Genomic DNA, 18,073 nt, shown 5'->3' on the forward strand with positions numbered 1-18,073 from the left:
AACCGAAAGAAGCAATACACAGTGAGGTGACCTGTACTAAAAATGCCAAGTTTATTAATTTATTTTACACATTTATTTGTGAAGTGCCAGATACAGCAAAGTAAGCATTCGCTCCTCTTGTGGGAGTTAAACAGCACGGAATCAGGACCCAGTCATCACAACAGTACATCTCGTTAAAGGGAGTGGCATTACAGTAAACAACGACAACAAAGGGGATTGTACACACTGCAGGCTGGGGGGACTAACTGAAGCAGGAGGATCTAAACAGACAGAGCTCACAGAACAGACACAGCTGAGAGAGCAGAGAGCAGGGCCTGGGGGGAGGGCACAGAACGGGGAGACGGCTCTACTCCTGGTCCTTGTCCTCTCCGTGGGTGATGATGTAAACCAGGTTCTTGTAGTCAAGGTTTCCAGCCACGTCTGGGGGGAAGGCAAGGAACATCTGCTCCATCTGATAGAGGAAGAGAATACCCACTTAGAAAGGGTTTGTGTACAGCAGGTGAGCTCCAGCCATCCTGTGTTATCTGGTCTTGCAAGTACTGTCAGTGGCTGAAGTGACAGGACTACAGTCCATACTGTTCAAGGGATCAAAAGCAGAAGCTATGAAAGCTGTAACTCCTGTTCAGAAAAGACTTCCTTTTCATATTTGGTCCTAACATGGTATCCCAATTCTATAAACCAATACACACTGCTTATTTTTTGTTTCACCCATTCTAGGTTTTACTACGAGTTTGATTAGCCACAATGTGTAGCTAACATGTGTTTTATTAAGCTTAGGAATGGATCAAACTGCTGTGCAATGGGAGTCTTATTTCCATCCCAGTATCACATCTGGACCACTCACTGTACATATTTGTTCGAAATCCCCTGTGTTGCCCTTTGCTGGTAATGCCGTGGTCTGCTAATGGTTCTGCAAGGGGTTCTTCCTATAAAAAATAGAATGCTGCAGACCTACCTCCTCAGGTGAGAACCTATCAGCCTGTGTCGTCAGCATATCCGTAACGCTGTGAAGAGATAACATTGTTACATTAGATTCCAGCGCGATTGAAGCCTGTGACTACAGCGAGTCACCACACGAGAGCCCCGCCATACTTACTAGTCTTTCTTCAGAATGCCTGTAGCCTCGGGGTCAAAGACTTTGAACGCGTTCAGAATGGTCTCCTCTGGATCCGCACCTGGAAGAATTTGAACAAACAAACTGCTAAAGAACACGTAATATACGTTACAGAGCAAAGGGTTTTATTTATTTATTTATTTATTTATTTATTTATTTATTTATAGCACTAGCGTTGTTTACAGCTCTTCGTCTCACGGCAGAAAGCTGTTTTTAAGAGGGAAAATAAGAATGTGTCCCGACAGATAAAACGACCTCCTAGGGGATGTAAACAAACTGAACTCGGTTAAAGTATAATATAAATGAACTCATGGATGGGTATAATTCTAAACCTATTTTGCTGTATAGTTGAGCATGTTTTTTTGGTTGGGACAGCTTTAAAAAGTCGTGTTTAAGACTAATTAGTAATTTGGCATGGTGCAAGCATGGTACAACACGTAAGCAAGGCAAGTCACAAATCACGTCTGGTAAAATTCGGTAACCATAGCAATCTGTTTCCCAACTCAGTTTACTAAAGGAAACTTTTGTAGGGGTCCGGGATACAGCGCTCCTGAAACCTGGCCCTATAAACTCGGGGAGCTGGTGTCTTGAACTGTACAATGCTGCTGTTTCGTACCTTTGAGTTTTTCTCCAAACATGGTTAAGAAGACGGTGAAGTTGACTGGTCCGGGAGCCTCCTTCAACATCTCATCAATCTCCTCCTGCTTTACATTCACACGCCCTGAATGGTGCACAGCAAACACAGGCTATTATTATTATTATTATTATACACCCACGTGTTCAGCAGATTAGATGGTAAAAAATCAAATGTGATGGAAATGACTGTACTCTCCCATTGTTAGAAAAGTGTTGCTTGGGTTCGTTCTGCTCTAGAGAATCCTATTCAAATTATAGAAATATCTCAGCTATATTTTCCAGGTGTCATTATGCATATAGTGACGTATAGCTACATAGTAACTAGCTACACAGCGTTGCCTTATTACATTATTCCATACAACTACAAGTGCGTTCAGAGTAAGAAAGGAACATGAGCGAGTAAGCGAGCCCTACCCAGAGCTGCGAACGTGTCCCTGAGGTCTGACTTGTCGATGAAGCCGTCTCTATTCTGATCCATGATGGTGAAAGCCTGGGAGAGGGTTGCACAGCTAGGATTAACACTTTAATACTTCGAAACTGCTTTGCATTTAGCAGAAAGGCGTGGGGTGTGTAAAGACGCACACAGGCACCCACTTAAAAAAAGACTCACACAAAGGAGTCGTTTATAATGCAAATACAATCTTCAATAATAAAACCTGAATTTCTCCGTTGCACAATGGATTAGAGAGCAGATCTGACAGGTACGGTCAGTGCTCAGTTGGCAGGCTTCTGTATCACATACCACACACACACACACTTCAGGTTTTGCAAGGAACTGTCTAAAAGCTTATAATAATAATAATAATAATAATAATAATAATAATAATAATAATAATAATAATAATAATAGGAAGAAGATCACAGCATGACAACAGTGTCACATTGGTATCAGGGTTATAAAACGAACCTCCTTGAACTCCTGGATCTGTGCCTGTTCAAACATAGAGAAGACATTGGAGTTTGCTCCCTCTGCCCTCTTCTTTGCCTTCTTGGGTGACTGTGGAGACATTGATTTAATAGCCTCATTTATTTCCATCCCATGCTTCTATTCACACACAGCATGAGCTATAACAGTTTGAGTATACCCTTCTATTACTGCACGCAGTAGCAGACCTCAATCAATTACACTTCAGGGATCCCGGTTGTGGTCACTACAGAATACATGAGATTTCCTTTCTCCAGCTCCCCTTTGGGTACCATGCGTTTTTGGGCACACGTTCAGAATTAGTACTTTCTTACAGCAGTCATATTATTTATTGCTTAAACACTTTTCATTTATGTTAAGTTTAGCAAGTTACTTATTTTTTCAAAAAATCTGATTTACTCTTGGAGTAGACGCACTTTGGGGACCCCAGCGCTGGCACGGGAAAATCAATACCCGTTTCTGTTTTTTTAAGCATGCCTTTACAGCTTCTCATAAATCAACGTCAACATATTTATTAGTGTGTCGTGCTTTTATTGAATGCTTTCAGTCAGCAATTCAGCCCATAATCATTCACGGAGTTTAAAAAATAGACAACTCTATTCCAACTTTGGAAGCGCAACATCCGAATCGCCTAGTGATTGCTATGCTGTATGCTCCACCAAACCAGTACTCCCAGTGACAGAAATAATGTATTCATGACAGAAATAATGTACGTACCCATGAAAGGGTTCTCATAGACTCGTTCTGAATATACAGCTCTGGACAAAGGGTTTGCGTCACCCTATACAATTAACAAATGTTGCTTCATAAAGTGAATGAAACCTGATGAATAATATTACGATAACATACTGAATTACATACCGCTTTGCAGTTTTCCATATACATATATTAAATGATGTCTCAATCCTAAAATTCTAGGTGATGCAAAACGTTTGGCCATCGCTGGAGCATTGTTAACATTAAACTAACACCAGTCGAAACTAGAACTTGCAGGCGGTGCAAAATTGTTCGTTTAACTGCAAAATCTTCACGCCTTTCAATTCTGTTTTGTAACTAATAATTAAACATACATCTTCAACGTATAACGATCAGTCAGCTCCAATACGATTATTTTAAATGAACCGTCCACATCATGGAATCGCACCAGCAAACGCAGGCAGTATTATATTGCTGGGTGGTTCTTTTAACACCTTTCCAACTGAGATAAGACTACCGACCATCACCCACGGATGCGCTATAGAGGACACGACTCTTGACGCACTCACCATCGCTAAAGCTTGCTGAGTTGACTGTCGAAGCAAGAAGAGGAACTCCAAATGCTGCTCAACAATGGACGGACAGGAACGCGTTATATATCCTATAGCACCCTCTACCCGGGTTTATAAATACACTTTTGCCTTCTTTTGGCAGTAGCAGGTGAAGTATGCCAGTGTCACCCCCACCCCCTTTGCATTGTAACTGATTTAGAATAACAGTGGTCTAGAATAACACCCGTGTCATTCTGCTACAATGAGGTTGTGAAGGTCAAAGAAACCTTGTGTCTTCGTCGTCCCCGGCTTTAGTTAGATCGTGCGCCACGCGTTGCAGAAGGATGAGTGACATCCACACTTGTTGACTTAGAAAAGCAGTCCAAGAATGTGAAACTTCAGCTGGCTGCCTTCAGTCTAAAGATACAAACGAGTAAGAATCACAATGGTCTTTCGTGGAGCATGGAGAGAGTGCAATGAACACGTTATGAGGAATACTTAAATAAACGGTGGCAAACCGGCATTTCGCCGTTTACTGTGCCGTTTAGTCCTATGTATGGAGTTTTATCGTATCGTTTATCTCATCATCTTTCGCTCAGAAAGACATTGGCCCCGATTTTCCACTGTGTGCAAATTGCCCATAATACTACTATTTGACCATAATGGAAAATATAAACATTACTTTTAATCAAAACACTAATGCCTCAAACCCATTAAACAAATTCAGGTCACTTTCAAAGTCTCCCATATCTAGTTTGTCATGTTTTACTAGCACTGCATGAAAGAAAGAGACCAAACTTATTCACCCTTCTCCTTTTTGTATATAAACTACAAGAGACTCCTGCATTGAGCTCACTGGGGCTTATAAGGTCAAAGCCTGGGCAAGTGTGGCAGTGTCTAATGCCAGCAGTTGACCTGCCCTGAATAAGATTGTTCAGGATCCTCCCTGGATTTAATGCTCTGAAGTGGGGTGGTGGTGTGGGGAACGTGCTGTTAGGAGGGGGAAGCAGCTACAAGCCGTGCTGAGGACATCTTGTTGGGGCCCCCAGCTCCAGTCTTGCAGTGCCTGTTCATAAACAGGCCCATATGGTTGTATGGCTGTAGACCTGGTCCATCATGGCTCTGAGTCCCTGATGTACAGCAGATCTTGCAGGTAAAGATGATGTTCATTACATGCTTTGGCAGGATAATTGCAGGCTCAGGCATTAAATGTCTTCAGTTTTGACATTCCATTTGAAACATCAATAGTTTATACAAATACTAGCATTTGAACCGACTACAGCCCTCTATCAAAGTGTACCAGAGGTTATTTTGCTCATCTTCACTCAAACTGATTAGCAACGCACTTATAAAAGTTTGCCACGGTATTTCTGCAGATTCCCCCCATGCTTTTCCCATGGTTATACTATGCAGTTACCATAACTTACCCTGGTTTGCCATGTTTATTAATATGCTTTACCATACCTCACTATACCATGCTTTCACTGTGCTTTATTACACTTGGTTTTACTATGGTCAACTTTTATAAGGGCAAGCTAAAGAGTTAGGGCTTCAGTCCCACATATTATAAAGTGACAGGCACACAATGGCTCATGACGATACAGCAGAGCAGTACGCTTGGGAGGGTTGCATATGGGCTCACTGGTTAGCCCTGTCCTTTATCTCTTCTTTGTAGTTTCAGCTGTCTTAGCAGTTGAGTTTATACTGCGTTTAAGATACAAATAGGAGCTGTTGCTTAGCATGCCTTTGTGTCTGTGTGAGAAAAAAGTATTGTCATAGCTTAGCATGCATATCAAACAGGGGATCTCACTGCTATATAAAGGCTATGATTTACTTTCTATCACATTTAGGTATACAGAAGAAACTGTAAGAGCCATGGAGTCAGAACCCTCAGCAAATGATTTACAATGGCAATGCAGCATACTATACTATAGGTTAACATTGAATACAATAGACTGGAATGTTTTGGGGAAGTTTTGCTGTTTTGATTCTTGTGCTGTAAGAGAGATTGCAGATGTCATTAATGACAGCCTACTGCTGCACAGTGATATATTAGTAGGTACAGAGAGAAGAAGAAGTCTATTTTCCAAAAGTTACCTTTCTGGGAATGTAAACAAACTGGACTAGCAACAAGATCCACCAAAAAGGCTCAACTACGTCACTTTAAAATGCGCTGAATGGCAAACACAAAACAGCACTAACAGTATTTTCCATTTTGACGTTTTATAATGTCATCTATTTTGCATCACTGTAAACCTGAACGTACTTGTGGGGTGCTCCAGCTTTCAGGGTTGTCATTAATAGATACAGAAGAGATGGGTAAGCTGGGTAAGGAAAGAGAACATTCAGTGAAAGGAAGGAGCGGCTACATTGGGATGAGAACCCTGCCCTGTGCCAGCGCTCACAAAGGGGATCATTGAGGCAGCAGCCCTGCTGAGTGTGCTGGTAACACGCCGATGGAACCATGTCTGGAGAAAAAGGATAATGTCTCTCTATCTCTCTATAGATCTAACCTATTCTAAATGACATACTGTATGTCTGTGGTAAGCAACTAGAAATGAACAGCAGCTCCAGAACTCTTAGTGAAATCACCTTAACAAAGACTTAATAAAACTGCACCTTTCACAAAAAAGAACAGGCTCCTAATCTTTCTACATCGGCTGCTGAACTTCCAGTAATGGCCTCAGGGTGGTGCCTGAACCACACACACCATTTAATTGCAGATATAGTGTATGACTGTATTAGAAAACAGTAAAAACTTCATTACAAAAACACCCATATCAATCGAACAGTATTGAGCTCCACGGCATGTCTGTCTTGATTTAGGTAGTTGAAGGGCAGGACATTCAGAAAGTCAAAATGCAAAAACAAAAGTTTTGTAACTTTTTAAACAGGTAACCTGTGTTGAAATCGTGAAATGGTGTGCAGTTAAACATTTCTTCCTGAGTTCATTTTCTTTATGTCTCTCTAAGAACTCTATTGTCCTCCACATTGCTCTTTTACAAGGGGGACTCAGTTCAATTAAACAGTTTTAATGATTAAACACATCTTAATACCACCACCCTACATGTATGAAGCTGATTTTCTGTGAACCTCATTCAGTTGTATTTGTATTCTATGTAATAATGTTAAAATCGCCTTAAGGAAATCACAGCTGGATTAATATAGAGTTAAAGAATGCTGTTTTAATCCGGCACTGTTTGGTTAATAAAAAAGCTGGAATGATAGTGCCAAATGTGCATGGGAATGTAAATAAACTGGTCACCAGGGACTGTTTTCTCATCAAATAAACGCTTTGTTATAAAATTGCAATCTCTTCCCTACACGTGGGATTAAACAATTAAAACAGTTTTTGAAATGTATAATATACTATGGACTTGAAAAACACAATATACATGCAAAGCTTACTTTTATGCAAAGGCTCTCATTGAAATTTCATATTCCCAGTGAAGCATTTCTAAATAAGAAATATTATTGCTTTCTTTCCAGCTCTCTGCCTTATACGTGCTCCCTGGAGCTACCAATAAACAGTAATAAACTAGAACTTTTAATAAGTGCCTTTCATAGTCTTACCCCCCCCCCCCCCCCCCCCCCCCCCAGGGGTTTTTACTTTGCACAAATGCATTTTTCTGCGTAAAAATGAATTGCCTGAGTTTTCAAATAGGAAACAACAATAAACCATAGCGAGAGAAAGGCTGGCCATTTCAGGTTCGAAAGACTGTTCTTTCCCTATTATTTGTACACCCCGCTTATGCCAGTAACGCCAACAACACTAAATAATTCAGAAGTTTAAAGAATACTTCCGTCTAGACTTGTTCTCTGAGAGCCTCGTCGTTTGTCATAGTTTGAGCTAAAAATGGAATGCGCTTGTTATTCTGTAGTTGACTGTAACAGAATACGAATAAATCCAATCATGTCTGTGACTCACTGTATCTGCATTGTGGAGTCTGACTGGTAACGAACCCTTATGGCTAATGCTGTAGATTATGCACCTTTTTTGTACTATAATATACTCCACTATATAGCATAAGAATTGGTTGTACCGGTTTCAAATTTAACATACAGCCCAATCTTGTTATGGTGTTCTCACGTTTAGCCTTGTTTTTTTATTTTTTTTATTTCATACCAAAATGGAATTAGTTTTTCTAGCGTAAAGACAGTATCACTGAGACGCAAGCAATACACCAGGGAAGTTGTTTGTCTTTATGTCGGTCAGTTACAGTCTCCCTGTACATTGAAGTCAATTACTTCAGGACTGTCAGCAACAAACACTATTGCCACTAGAGGGCGCCAAAAGTTGCCTTGTTATACTTTTCTCAAATCTTTTGCTCCAGCACAAAAATAGTAACACAACTACAACAGCGAAAAGCTAAAGCCGTGTACACCAAACACTGACACCACTGGAAATTCAGTGCCAAGGAGACAATGCACCCAGTGTAAGGGCAGCGGAAACGACCATGCCGTGGCAGAATAGAGCCAGTGTGTGAAACAGCCTGCTGCCACTGCTGAGGTTTGTACCGGAGCGCAGGACGGGGAAATATATGAAGATGATTATGCAGCAACCAAAACAATCAATAATGAGCTCACAAAGTCCCCCTCAGACAATTAAAACCGGTTGCACAAGATACTGTTTTTTTTTTGGTCTGTGTGTATGCATCTGACACCGCGGCCTCACAGCAGTGATTTGGGTTTTATTTTGTTTGTTGCTGTTTCGGTTTTTGTTATAGAACAGAAAGGCCAGCCTCAAACGGTGTCATTTTGTCTCTTGCCCGGATGACAGGCTTTTCTAAACCGCTTGAGAATCACAAAACAACATAAACAGCATTGTCAGGCAATGTGGACGCGAGTCTGCGCGACTCAGCCTGGCTCATCAAGGGGGGCCAGGCTGCACGCGGCTGCAGGTGTGGACTGCTGTGAAAAAAAAACAACCCCCCCAGAACCATCTGCCATAAAACACTAGGGAAGAGATAACTTATTTTAACCCGTTATATTCCGCATTCACCTGATCGGCCTGGTTCTCAGATGGCAGATCTCCATGGAGTATGTGCTGTAATTCTAGTGGTGACTCAGCAGGCGGCGCTCCACCTGACTGGTTTAGAGTCAAGCACAGTCTCAGCATAGTGTTAACATAAGGGGGTGCTCGTCTGTTGGCAGCGGTATTAACTCCCATTGAGTTCCAATGCATCTCAAAATAACTGTGTCGCTAAATAAAACAAACCCTATTGGGGCTTATTTTGATCACATTTGTTTCACCTTTATTTCATGGGGGGATGTTACATTTGAAATAATGGCAGTGATTTGAAGAGACTAATACCTGTCAACTGAGCGCTTACTATCAGCCCTCTACCAGTCTGTGAGATTTACTGTTCTGCCCATGGCCGTCGCTGAAACTGTCTTCCAACAGGGAGATTTTATCTCAGCGTTTTTATATTTCATAATAATTCATTTCAGGGATGCCATTCGCAACAACAAATGAAGCAGTCATAGCACCAATAGTCTGTAAAGTATGTGCTACATATTGCAGGTGTGTTGTGATTTTTGTGTCCAATCCCTGTATCTGTGTGTGAGTGTGTGATATTGTGTTTATTCCAATGTATTTATTTTAAATGTGAAATTAAATCGATATACGTAAACAATAATGTTATGTGACGATGTACGAATAACACACAATCAAATTCTCGCACACAATACTTTTCTGTTAATAAAATTAAATAGTTAAATAAAGGTAGTGCAGTTTTTAAAATATTTATTTATTATTATTATTATTATTATTATTATTATTATTATTATTATTATTATTATTATTATTATTATTCAGAGAACATATATATTTATTTAACACCTGACGTACCATTACTATGTTGATGGGTACTGTCCTACAGAATACAGTTGCAGAATTAAACTGAACTCCACCACGTTCGAAGTAAACATTTCTTAATTAAATTGTTCTGTTTTTCCCATTTCCAGACGGTATTGATCAACACGTTACGTCAGTATTGATAACTTTGTAAAACCAAAGTCAAGTGCAATTGCACAGTTCAAAATTCTCCAGGACATCACAAATGCAGGGTTACCGATTTTAATTTTTTTTCCAAACGTGCCCTTCCGCTCGCAATGCTTCGCTATTTTCTTTAAGTCCTGCTATAGCTTCATTTACTTTTGGAGACTTTTTTGTTTTCGTGGGAAAATAATAATATAGGCTGCTTAACGGAGGGAATCCAGCCCATATATTTAGTCTAGCCGGTGAGAAAAAAATCTCTTCAATATCCCCCAAGATGGCCGCCGATGTGGGATCGATGTTTCAATATTGGAAGAAATTTGATCTACGGCGGCTTCAGGTTAGTGGCAACCCTCTACCTTTCTGGAGAATATGAAAATATAGAGCGTGCTGTACCGGAATATGAGGCGAAATGGGCTTTTGGAGCGAGTTTTGAGGAATAAAAGCAGCGCTGTTGCATTGATAGGTATTAGAAATTGATCGTGTTCTGCCTTTGTTCAGTTAATCATTGATCAGCGGCAGAGAGACCGTGGAGTAGCGCTAGAGCTCTGTACTCACTACCGGGACGGGAGCCCTGCCATTTCTGTTTATTTAAATTATTATGCAATGTTTATTTTCACAACTGTGCAGTTCTTTGCGAAAAATCGAAACTTTTGTATTGCATGCCTCTTCCTTGCTTTTGGACTTTACTTTTTTTTCACCTAAAATTGGTTTTAAAAGGTGATAACGGTGCGTGACTTAATTATTTATAAGCCTTGTGTGTTGAGCCCACTTGCCGGTTAGCTTAGCTTTCTATCTGAAGTCTGTGTTAGGTTTGTTATGAGTGTGGTATGTTTTCGCTCAGGTGTAATTACGTTATTTATTATTATTATTATTATTATTATTATTATTATTATTATTATTATTATTATCATTATTATTATTATTATTATTAGTGTGTGATAAATACTTGCATACAAAAATAAACTTTGCGAGCTGAAGTTATGAAAAGTTCTACGTTTCTGTTGAACTTATATCCAGCGACAACGTAAAATGTAAAATGAAGAGGCATTTTACACAGTGTGTTATATTCATGTTGCCTGTTTTTAAATAGAGTTTTGATTTGCTAGACACTTGTGCGTGTGAGTGTCTGTGGGTGTTTGTGTTTTACTGAGAGAAATAAATAACGAAACCCCTGTCCAGAGATACAATGCGTGCAAAATAAATAATATCGTGAATGTAGTTTAAGTTTGGATGCGTTATAGTGTGTACATTAGAACACGTTAGTTGTAAATCTGGATGTATGGTAAAATATGAATGTATATATATATATATATGAAAATATCTGCCTAATACAAGCCTTTAGAAGATATTTAGAAGATATATTTTAGGGGATATTGCATACATTTTTTTTTTTTTTTTGTAGTGTGAGGGAATTACTGCCCGTGTCATAATTCATACACTACCTGCATTGTTTATTTATTGTAAAGACTGGAAACACATCTTGAAAAGAAAATAAGAGAAAATAAATCTCTATTTCGGCCGCGTTGTGTGCAAGGTAAGCGTACTGAGGCAGGGCACTGTGTAATTGTATTCCCTGCTAATGTTTGTAAATCAGACCTGGCCAGTGAGAGGGCACAGTCTCGCGCTGTATGATTGATGTTCTGTAGCATGAGGAATGACAAGAGCATGGCTGGCAGCTCCCGCGGGGGTGGAAAAGGCAGGAGAGGGAGAATCGCATCTGATCAGGGCTGGCTGGAGCCCTTGTGTGGCCCGATTGTTATTTCAGCCTGCGGATATTATAGCGTGTCACTCGTGTAGTCTCAGGAATGTGTACTGTGTGTGTAGAGCCATTGTATTGTGGAGCGCCATCGCTCGGGTTCATTCACATCCACACAGGCTGCAGATTCATAAGGGATGGAACAGCTATCACTTATCAGATGGGCTCGCAAACTGTACTATTTACAACCTGTCATATACTGTACTTTTTTCTATTTTAAATTTTAAATTGCCTGCGTTGGTCTACAAAACCCATATGCGTATATGCGTAAAATCATTTTAACGTCTTATAACGTCTTAAGATTTCCTGCTAATAATCTCAGATTAGTTGATGGCTTCTTTCTAAGAAAAAAAAAATCTTAACAAGGAGCCAGATTTTATTTTAAGAATACTTTTGGATTAATTCGAAACGTTCTTTCATACCCCGTACTGCTGCAAAGTAGCAGTTTGAGAAAACCTCAGAAGAATGGAAGCAAGGTGATGCAATGTAACACCGCGGACTTGTTTCTTTGTGTCAGTGTTTCAGCTCTGTGCAATGTAACAGCAAACACACACGCACACACATCGTGGCTTTTCTTTTATTACAGCTTCAAGATCCTTTTAATATAAAATCTGGGTTGAAGACGCTTTTGAAAACGTACCCCTTGTGTGCGTTCTTTAGATTTCAACAAACTTTAAAGAAAACACGCAAAAGTTTCAGTTTTATTTTAAACCATAGTGATACTATTCAAGGTCTGTTAATCGTGTACCTACTGGATAACTCATTAATAAAGATGTCCCACACAGTTAGAATGATCTGATACACACGCACGCACGCACGCACGCACGCACATATAGATAGATAGATAGATAGATATAGATACACAAATAGACAAACATATACTGTATATATATATATATATGAGTATATATTTGTATTGTTTCAAGGGTGCGCATTGAGTCCAAGTTCTGTTATTTACACTGCTGACAATCTAAAATTCCTGATTATATTTTGTTTTCATTTATAACCCCCTACTGCTGCAAGGAATATGTCGATTCTGCTCACAGAGTGACTTGGTGACAAGCAGGTTTCCAGGGGAGGAGGAAGCTTGTGTCTCTCCAGCGCAAAGTACAGGGTACCATGTGTCTTCATGCGTGTGCCCAGCCTGTATTTCATAGTGTAGGTGCTTCACACTGTGTATCACTCAGTGTAACCTGGACGGTCTGAAGGATAGCTTCCATCTTAATTTAGTGAATGTGATGCATTTCCTGAATAAACAGAGCCACTCTCTTGTAATGCTAAGCAGAAAATGGGACCATGTCAGTGCAGCTGATAAAGAGGGAGGGTTGGAATAAATTATGCTGACTGGCAAGTTGTTATAAGTACTCAGGATTTCAGGTGACTTTATGACTTCGATATTGTTTGACAGTATAAAGTGAAACCTGGTAGCAACAACCACTCAAGGTAACAAGCCTTTCTCGACTCTGTACCAAACAAAGGTTATTTTACATGGGCGATACAGCTCAACAGGGTTACTACAATATGGCTGCGTTATTACAATACAGTGCAGTGGCCTGGCACCTGTGTTTCAGTATTATAGGTGGCCAGTATTGTTGCAGCAGGTGCCAGCAGATTATGCAATCCCTGTTAAATCTGCTCTGAACTGGATTCAAACATTATTCCTGCCCATAAAGAAGCCAGGACGGCAACACATGGGTTTGTACTGAGGGGCAGAGGTAGCTGTGAAACCCAAGACAGGGTGCTCACCACTGCTTTATTCTTACCTTGGTTCCTGACTCAGATGAGCGCACAGTGTGTGTGTGTGCGTGCGTGCGTGCGTGCATGTGTGTGCATGCGAGTGCGTGTGTGCGTGAGTGCGTGTGTGTGTGACAGTTAAAAGAGCAAGCAGAGCACTGCCACGGCTGCCTGCCAGCACTGAGCCCCGCTGGCGCCACCCCTGGTCAGAGTGGGGAAGGTGACCTTGTTGAAGCCTGGAGAAATCCTGCCCACCCTCAGTAAAACACTGAGGCACAAACACGTCATTTGTTATTCCACTGACTGCCGGGGAGCCTTACCTAACCACAGCAGGAGAAATGACACAGCTTGAACAAGCTAAATAAGAAAATACATAGTAAGATTTCAACTGTGGATTGCAGTTTAAAGTTGCAGCGCCCCACAATGTTGTCCTGCTTTGTACAGTAATACAATCCCTTGATGGTCTCTGTTTACAGCATAGCGCTGTCGCCTTTGCAGTCATCACAGAGCAGGCCTGGTTGACAGTCCAGTTTGATTGCACGCCTCCACACATGTAGTTTAAGGGACAAAAGCTCCACCCCCTTAAACCTGCTTTACGTCAAATATACACACTAATATTTGTAGCAGGAGTAACATTTAAAAAATTCAATCACTAACTCATTAAATACAGCACTATGTAGTAAATTATATTTTTATAAATGATATGGGTGGTTTAGGAAAGTCTAAAAGTGTAATCGGAATGTCAGGCTGAATGTACTGAACAGAGCCACTGCGCCCGACCTTCAATGCAATATTGATCTGAAGTACATGAAGATTTAAAAACAATAACGCCGATCTGAAAGAACATTGATCTTTCATTTGATACAGTATCAGGCTACTACGACTGGCAATGGGACTTTTCCAGCACCTATAACAAGGAGAGTAGTTACTGTGTTCCCTTTTCAGCTTCACATTCGTGTGTGTGTGTCAGATACCTCCTGTCCCTTCCGGAACTAAACCCCGAGACCCAGCCGGGGAGGACACACATTACATGCTAACAAACGCAGAATCTCTCAGGATATCTAGCTGAGAACAGCAATGTGCCCCTGGACTAGATAAACAGCCCCCCTTCCTCCTGAGCGCTTTAATAAACACAGCTGAAGGGCAGAGGAAGTCGTGTGAGCTGCGCGTGACCTTGGGATCCCTACAGATCTACAGATTAACTGAAGATGCTCTCCGAGGGACGCTCTCGTCCAGATGTGTCATATCTGTGTGCAGAGTTAATGCTCGTCTGCTGTGATTGGTTATTAAAAGGGACAGTTGCGTTACACGCTGCTTTGCTACGGTAAAGAGATTCCCACTGTCGCTCTCAAAGGCACATTTTGAGAAAGGGAACAAAGTAATTAAGAAACTGTGCTAATCCGAAACCCCGGTAGTCTGCATTGACCTATAATCCGAAGCTCTCTTTCATAATGCTGATGACAGCTGCAGTTAAAGCAGTGTCTGAATTCTGTTGGGAATGGGCACAGCATTTACAGCGCTCTCTGTTTTGTTCTGCTATAAGGTTAGTTCAGATTTTTGATTAAATATAGGTATAGGGATTTGTAGTGTTGTACCATATTACAGTAATAAATAAATAAATAAATAAATAAATAAATAAATAAAACACACACACACACACACACACACACACACACACACACACACACACACACACACACACACACACATTAAATGACCCACAGTGTTAAAGAAAGCAGATACACATTCCTCTGTACAATATAATGCATTGGTCTCCTTTGAATGCCCTCAGAATCTAGCCTGCAAGTTTTGTACTGTATATCAAATTAGAATTCTCGATTTTCTGTGGAACTAATACAAAATGACCGCATATTCATTATTCAAGCAGAAAAATCATAGGAATAAAAGATACTAGAATTCCTAGGACTTTAAAGATATTTTGGTATTTCTCCATACTGTATATAAAACAGGCTAGTGTCAGTATAGTTCTAAGTGTCAACACTCTCTTGTGAACAGGTGTTGAGTATAGATACTGCACAGTGATAAAGATACTGTACTAAAGGAAGCCTGATGCACTAATCAAGTAAAGTCAAAGAACCAGAACGCAAAGTATATCAAAAATGGAATGGGATTTGAATAATAACACAGGATTTGAATAATTGCAATAGGAGCCACTTAGAATGGTAAAAAGATAAGAGGACAAAAATCTATGAGAATGTAATTTGAAGTCTTTAAGGGAAAGTCGTAAACTCTCTATTTATTTTCATCTATTCATGCAAGCAGCAAGAGATTTCTTAATGTTCTTGCGGGGGGAGGGGGGGGGGGGGGGGGTTTGCGACGACCAACACACAAACAAAGAAGTTAAAGGCGCTGTGACCTTGGATCCCGCTGACCTGCTGACATGACCAGGGTAATCATTTACATTGGCCAGATGGTGCTCCCGTGGACGCCTTTGGAAGGAGAGTTCATGCAGTGGCTGCCAGGGCTGAGTGAGAGTTTCCAGCTGGAATGACCGCTCCCTGGGGCTGGACAAATGCCCTTGTCTGCTGGGAAGGTAAATCCTGCCTGGTTGGAAAAGCCAAGGATGACCAGGGTCAATGACTCAGTGCCATTGCTCCTGTGGAGGAGAGGAGAGGAGAACAGGACAGCAAGCAAATCACTGGAACACAGTCCTGCAGGAGCGGATCGGAGCGCTGGTTTTTATGTGGTTTTCAATCATTCACTGTGGCTCTCTTCACATGCTTTTAAGAGCTGCTCTTTAGTTACAGTTGTTTGCCATGTAATTTAGGTTAGATCAAGTGTCTTCATAGATGTAAGAGCCGGCTCCATCGAGTGCTGCCACGTTCGCTCAAGTGTCCTTTTGTTTTACTGGCAATGCAGAGCAGTGTTCTAGATGGTGCTGATGCTTACTAAGATAAAGACACTATTGCTGATCTAGCCTGTGTTACACATGTCTGTGCAACTAGAGCTGAAGAGCAGCTCCTGAACTCACAGTCAAAACATAAAAAAAACACTCAAAATGATTGCAAAAATCACAAAACCGCTTGCTGCCTGGTAGTGTCCTGCATCAGTACTGTACAGAGAAGGGAAACTACCAAGATACATCCCTCTAATTAGGGTTTTATTGCAGATAAACCCTCAATTCAAACATTTCTACATGTTTTATTTTGTTTCTTTTATTAATTTTTTTTATCTAGGCAATCTGTCTGAATGTTCCACGGTCTTCAATTGTGAGCCCTAATCAGGGCTGGGGTCGATTCCTTTTTGTTCAATTCCAATTCCATTTCCAATTCCTTTTTAATCAATTCCAATTCCAATTCCATACTCTTCAAAGGAATTCCTTTGAAGGACTTAGAATTAGAATGGGAATTGCTTAAAAAAAGGAATGGGGATTGAAATTGGAATTGGAATTGGATTTCACGAAGGTATTTGAAATGGAATTGACCCCAACCCCAAGTTACCATGAGCTAGCCAAGCTTACCCGATACTAAATTGCCAGTAGACTTTCCTTTTTCTTGCTGATCGGCTTGTCAGTAACTCAGTGAGCAAGCCGCATGCATTCACTGTGTGTATTTGCTGAAGCGTATTTTAAAATGCTATAGGATCCCAGAATAGCTCTGTTTGAGAGAACCTGGGTGAGATTCTTTTGTTCATCTTTAGGCTGCTGACATTTTCCATGCATGCGGTTAAACCTTACTGATCAGCAATGGGACTCAAGTATTATAAAATATACAGTAACGTCAACGTCTTGAAACAAAGTCGATGAATATATTCATTGTTGGCATCGTAGCAGAAAATACAAAAGAAACTGAATTGATTTTAACCCTCAATGCTCTGCCACAAAATGCAAAGTAGTGTGAAGAAGCCACAATAGACACGTCCAATGATGGAATCATAAATGATTCTGCAGCAAAACTGTGCTGCTGTATAAACGTCAATCTAGACATGCGTTCCAAATGGAAAAACAAATCGGATGGTTCTCAGAACCCCTAACCGCTCCGCTCGGAATGAGAAGTATCCCATGGGTTCTGGCAATCGCAGCAGAATCCCTTTGGGACACTGCATAGGAAGCAGCTGAGCCCCCTTCACTAAAGCGTTCCTGGAGCGGCCAGACAGATGATAATCTACGAAGAGGAACAATAGACCACAAATCAGTCACGCCCCATTGTCCTTTTCAAGCCCAAGAATAATGCGATCGGAGGTTGTGGCGGGATAGAAATCTCCTGGTGCTTGTTATTGTTTTTGTGTGCGGTTTTAGGCAAGGGGTGCGAATTATTATTGTTCAGCTCATTACCCTCAGCAAGCGCACCCTGGGGTGTAATTGTGTCTTCATGGTGACGAACAGGGCCTGCCAAACAGATCATCCCTGTGCACAATTGGAACAAGACTCTCAGCATGAAAAGCAAGTGCCCTTACATTTCAGTAGTGCCGTGGATGAGGCCTTGCGTTAATGGGAAACACCATTCCAAATCTAACATGAAATACTGGACTACTGGTATGGCTAGACTTTTGCAATATCATTTTGTAATATCTTTGATAATATAATGTTAAGTAAAATATCAAAATTATGTTCATATAGATTTTTTTTTTTTTTTAAATTATGTCTCAATCCTAAAATTCTAGGTGATGCAAAACTTTTGGCCATAGCTGTATATTGTGG

At 40.7% G+C, this 18,073-nt stretch overlaps 2 protein-coding genes across 3 annotated transcripts in view; one reads left to right on the forward strand and one right to left on the reverse strand.

Moving 5' to 3' along the window:
• Window positions 1-27: 27 nt before the first annotated feature.
• LOC117426294 (myosin regulatory light chain 2, ventricular/cardiac muscle isoform) lies at window positions 28-4,080 on the reverse strand. Of its 2 annotated transcripts, XM_034043735.3 has the most exons (7): window positions 3,941-4,080; window positions 2,658-2,747; window positions 2,165-2,240; window positions 1,731-1,835; window positions 1,097-1,175; window positions 956-1,004; window positions 28-451 (listed from the first exon to the last, which is right to left on the reverse strand). In XM_034043735.3, exons 1-7 carry the CDS (start codon window positions 3,941-3,943, stop codon window positions 347-349), a joined length of 507 nt encoding a protein of 168 aa, XP_033899626.1. In that variant the 5' UTR covers window positions 3,944-4,080; the 3' UTR covers window positions 28-346. The 2 variants fall into 2 exon arrangements, with proteins under 2 accessions (XP_033899626.1, XP_033899625.1); XM_034043734.3 differs by lacking the exon at window positions 3,941-4,080 and having other exon boundaries at window positions 2,658-2,774.
• A 5,877-nt stretch (window positions 4,081-9,957) lies between these two features.
• The window catches only part of LOC131739409 (homeobox protein cut-like 2), a 103,946-nt gene continuing 95,830 nt past the window's right edge, over window positions 9,958-18,073 (forward strand). Inside the window, exon 1 of the mRNA XM_059033222.1 lies at window positions 9,958-10,260. Within this exon, the coding sequence (XP_058889205.1) occupies window positions 10,198-10,260 (63 nt within the window). The 5' untranslated portion in view covers window positions 9,958-10,197. The remainder of the gene's footprint in view (window positions 10,261-18,073) is intronic.

This window comes from Acipenser ruthenus, chromosome 11 (assembly GCF_902713425.1).
Source record: "Acipenser ruthenus chromosome 11, fAciRut3.2 maternal haplotype, whole genome shotgun sequence".
Taxonomy (NCBI): Eukaryota; Metazoa; Chordata; class Actinopteri; order Acipenseriformes; family Acipenseridae; genus Acipenser; species Acipenser ruthenus.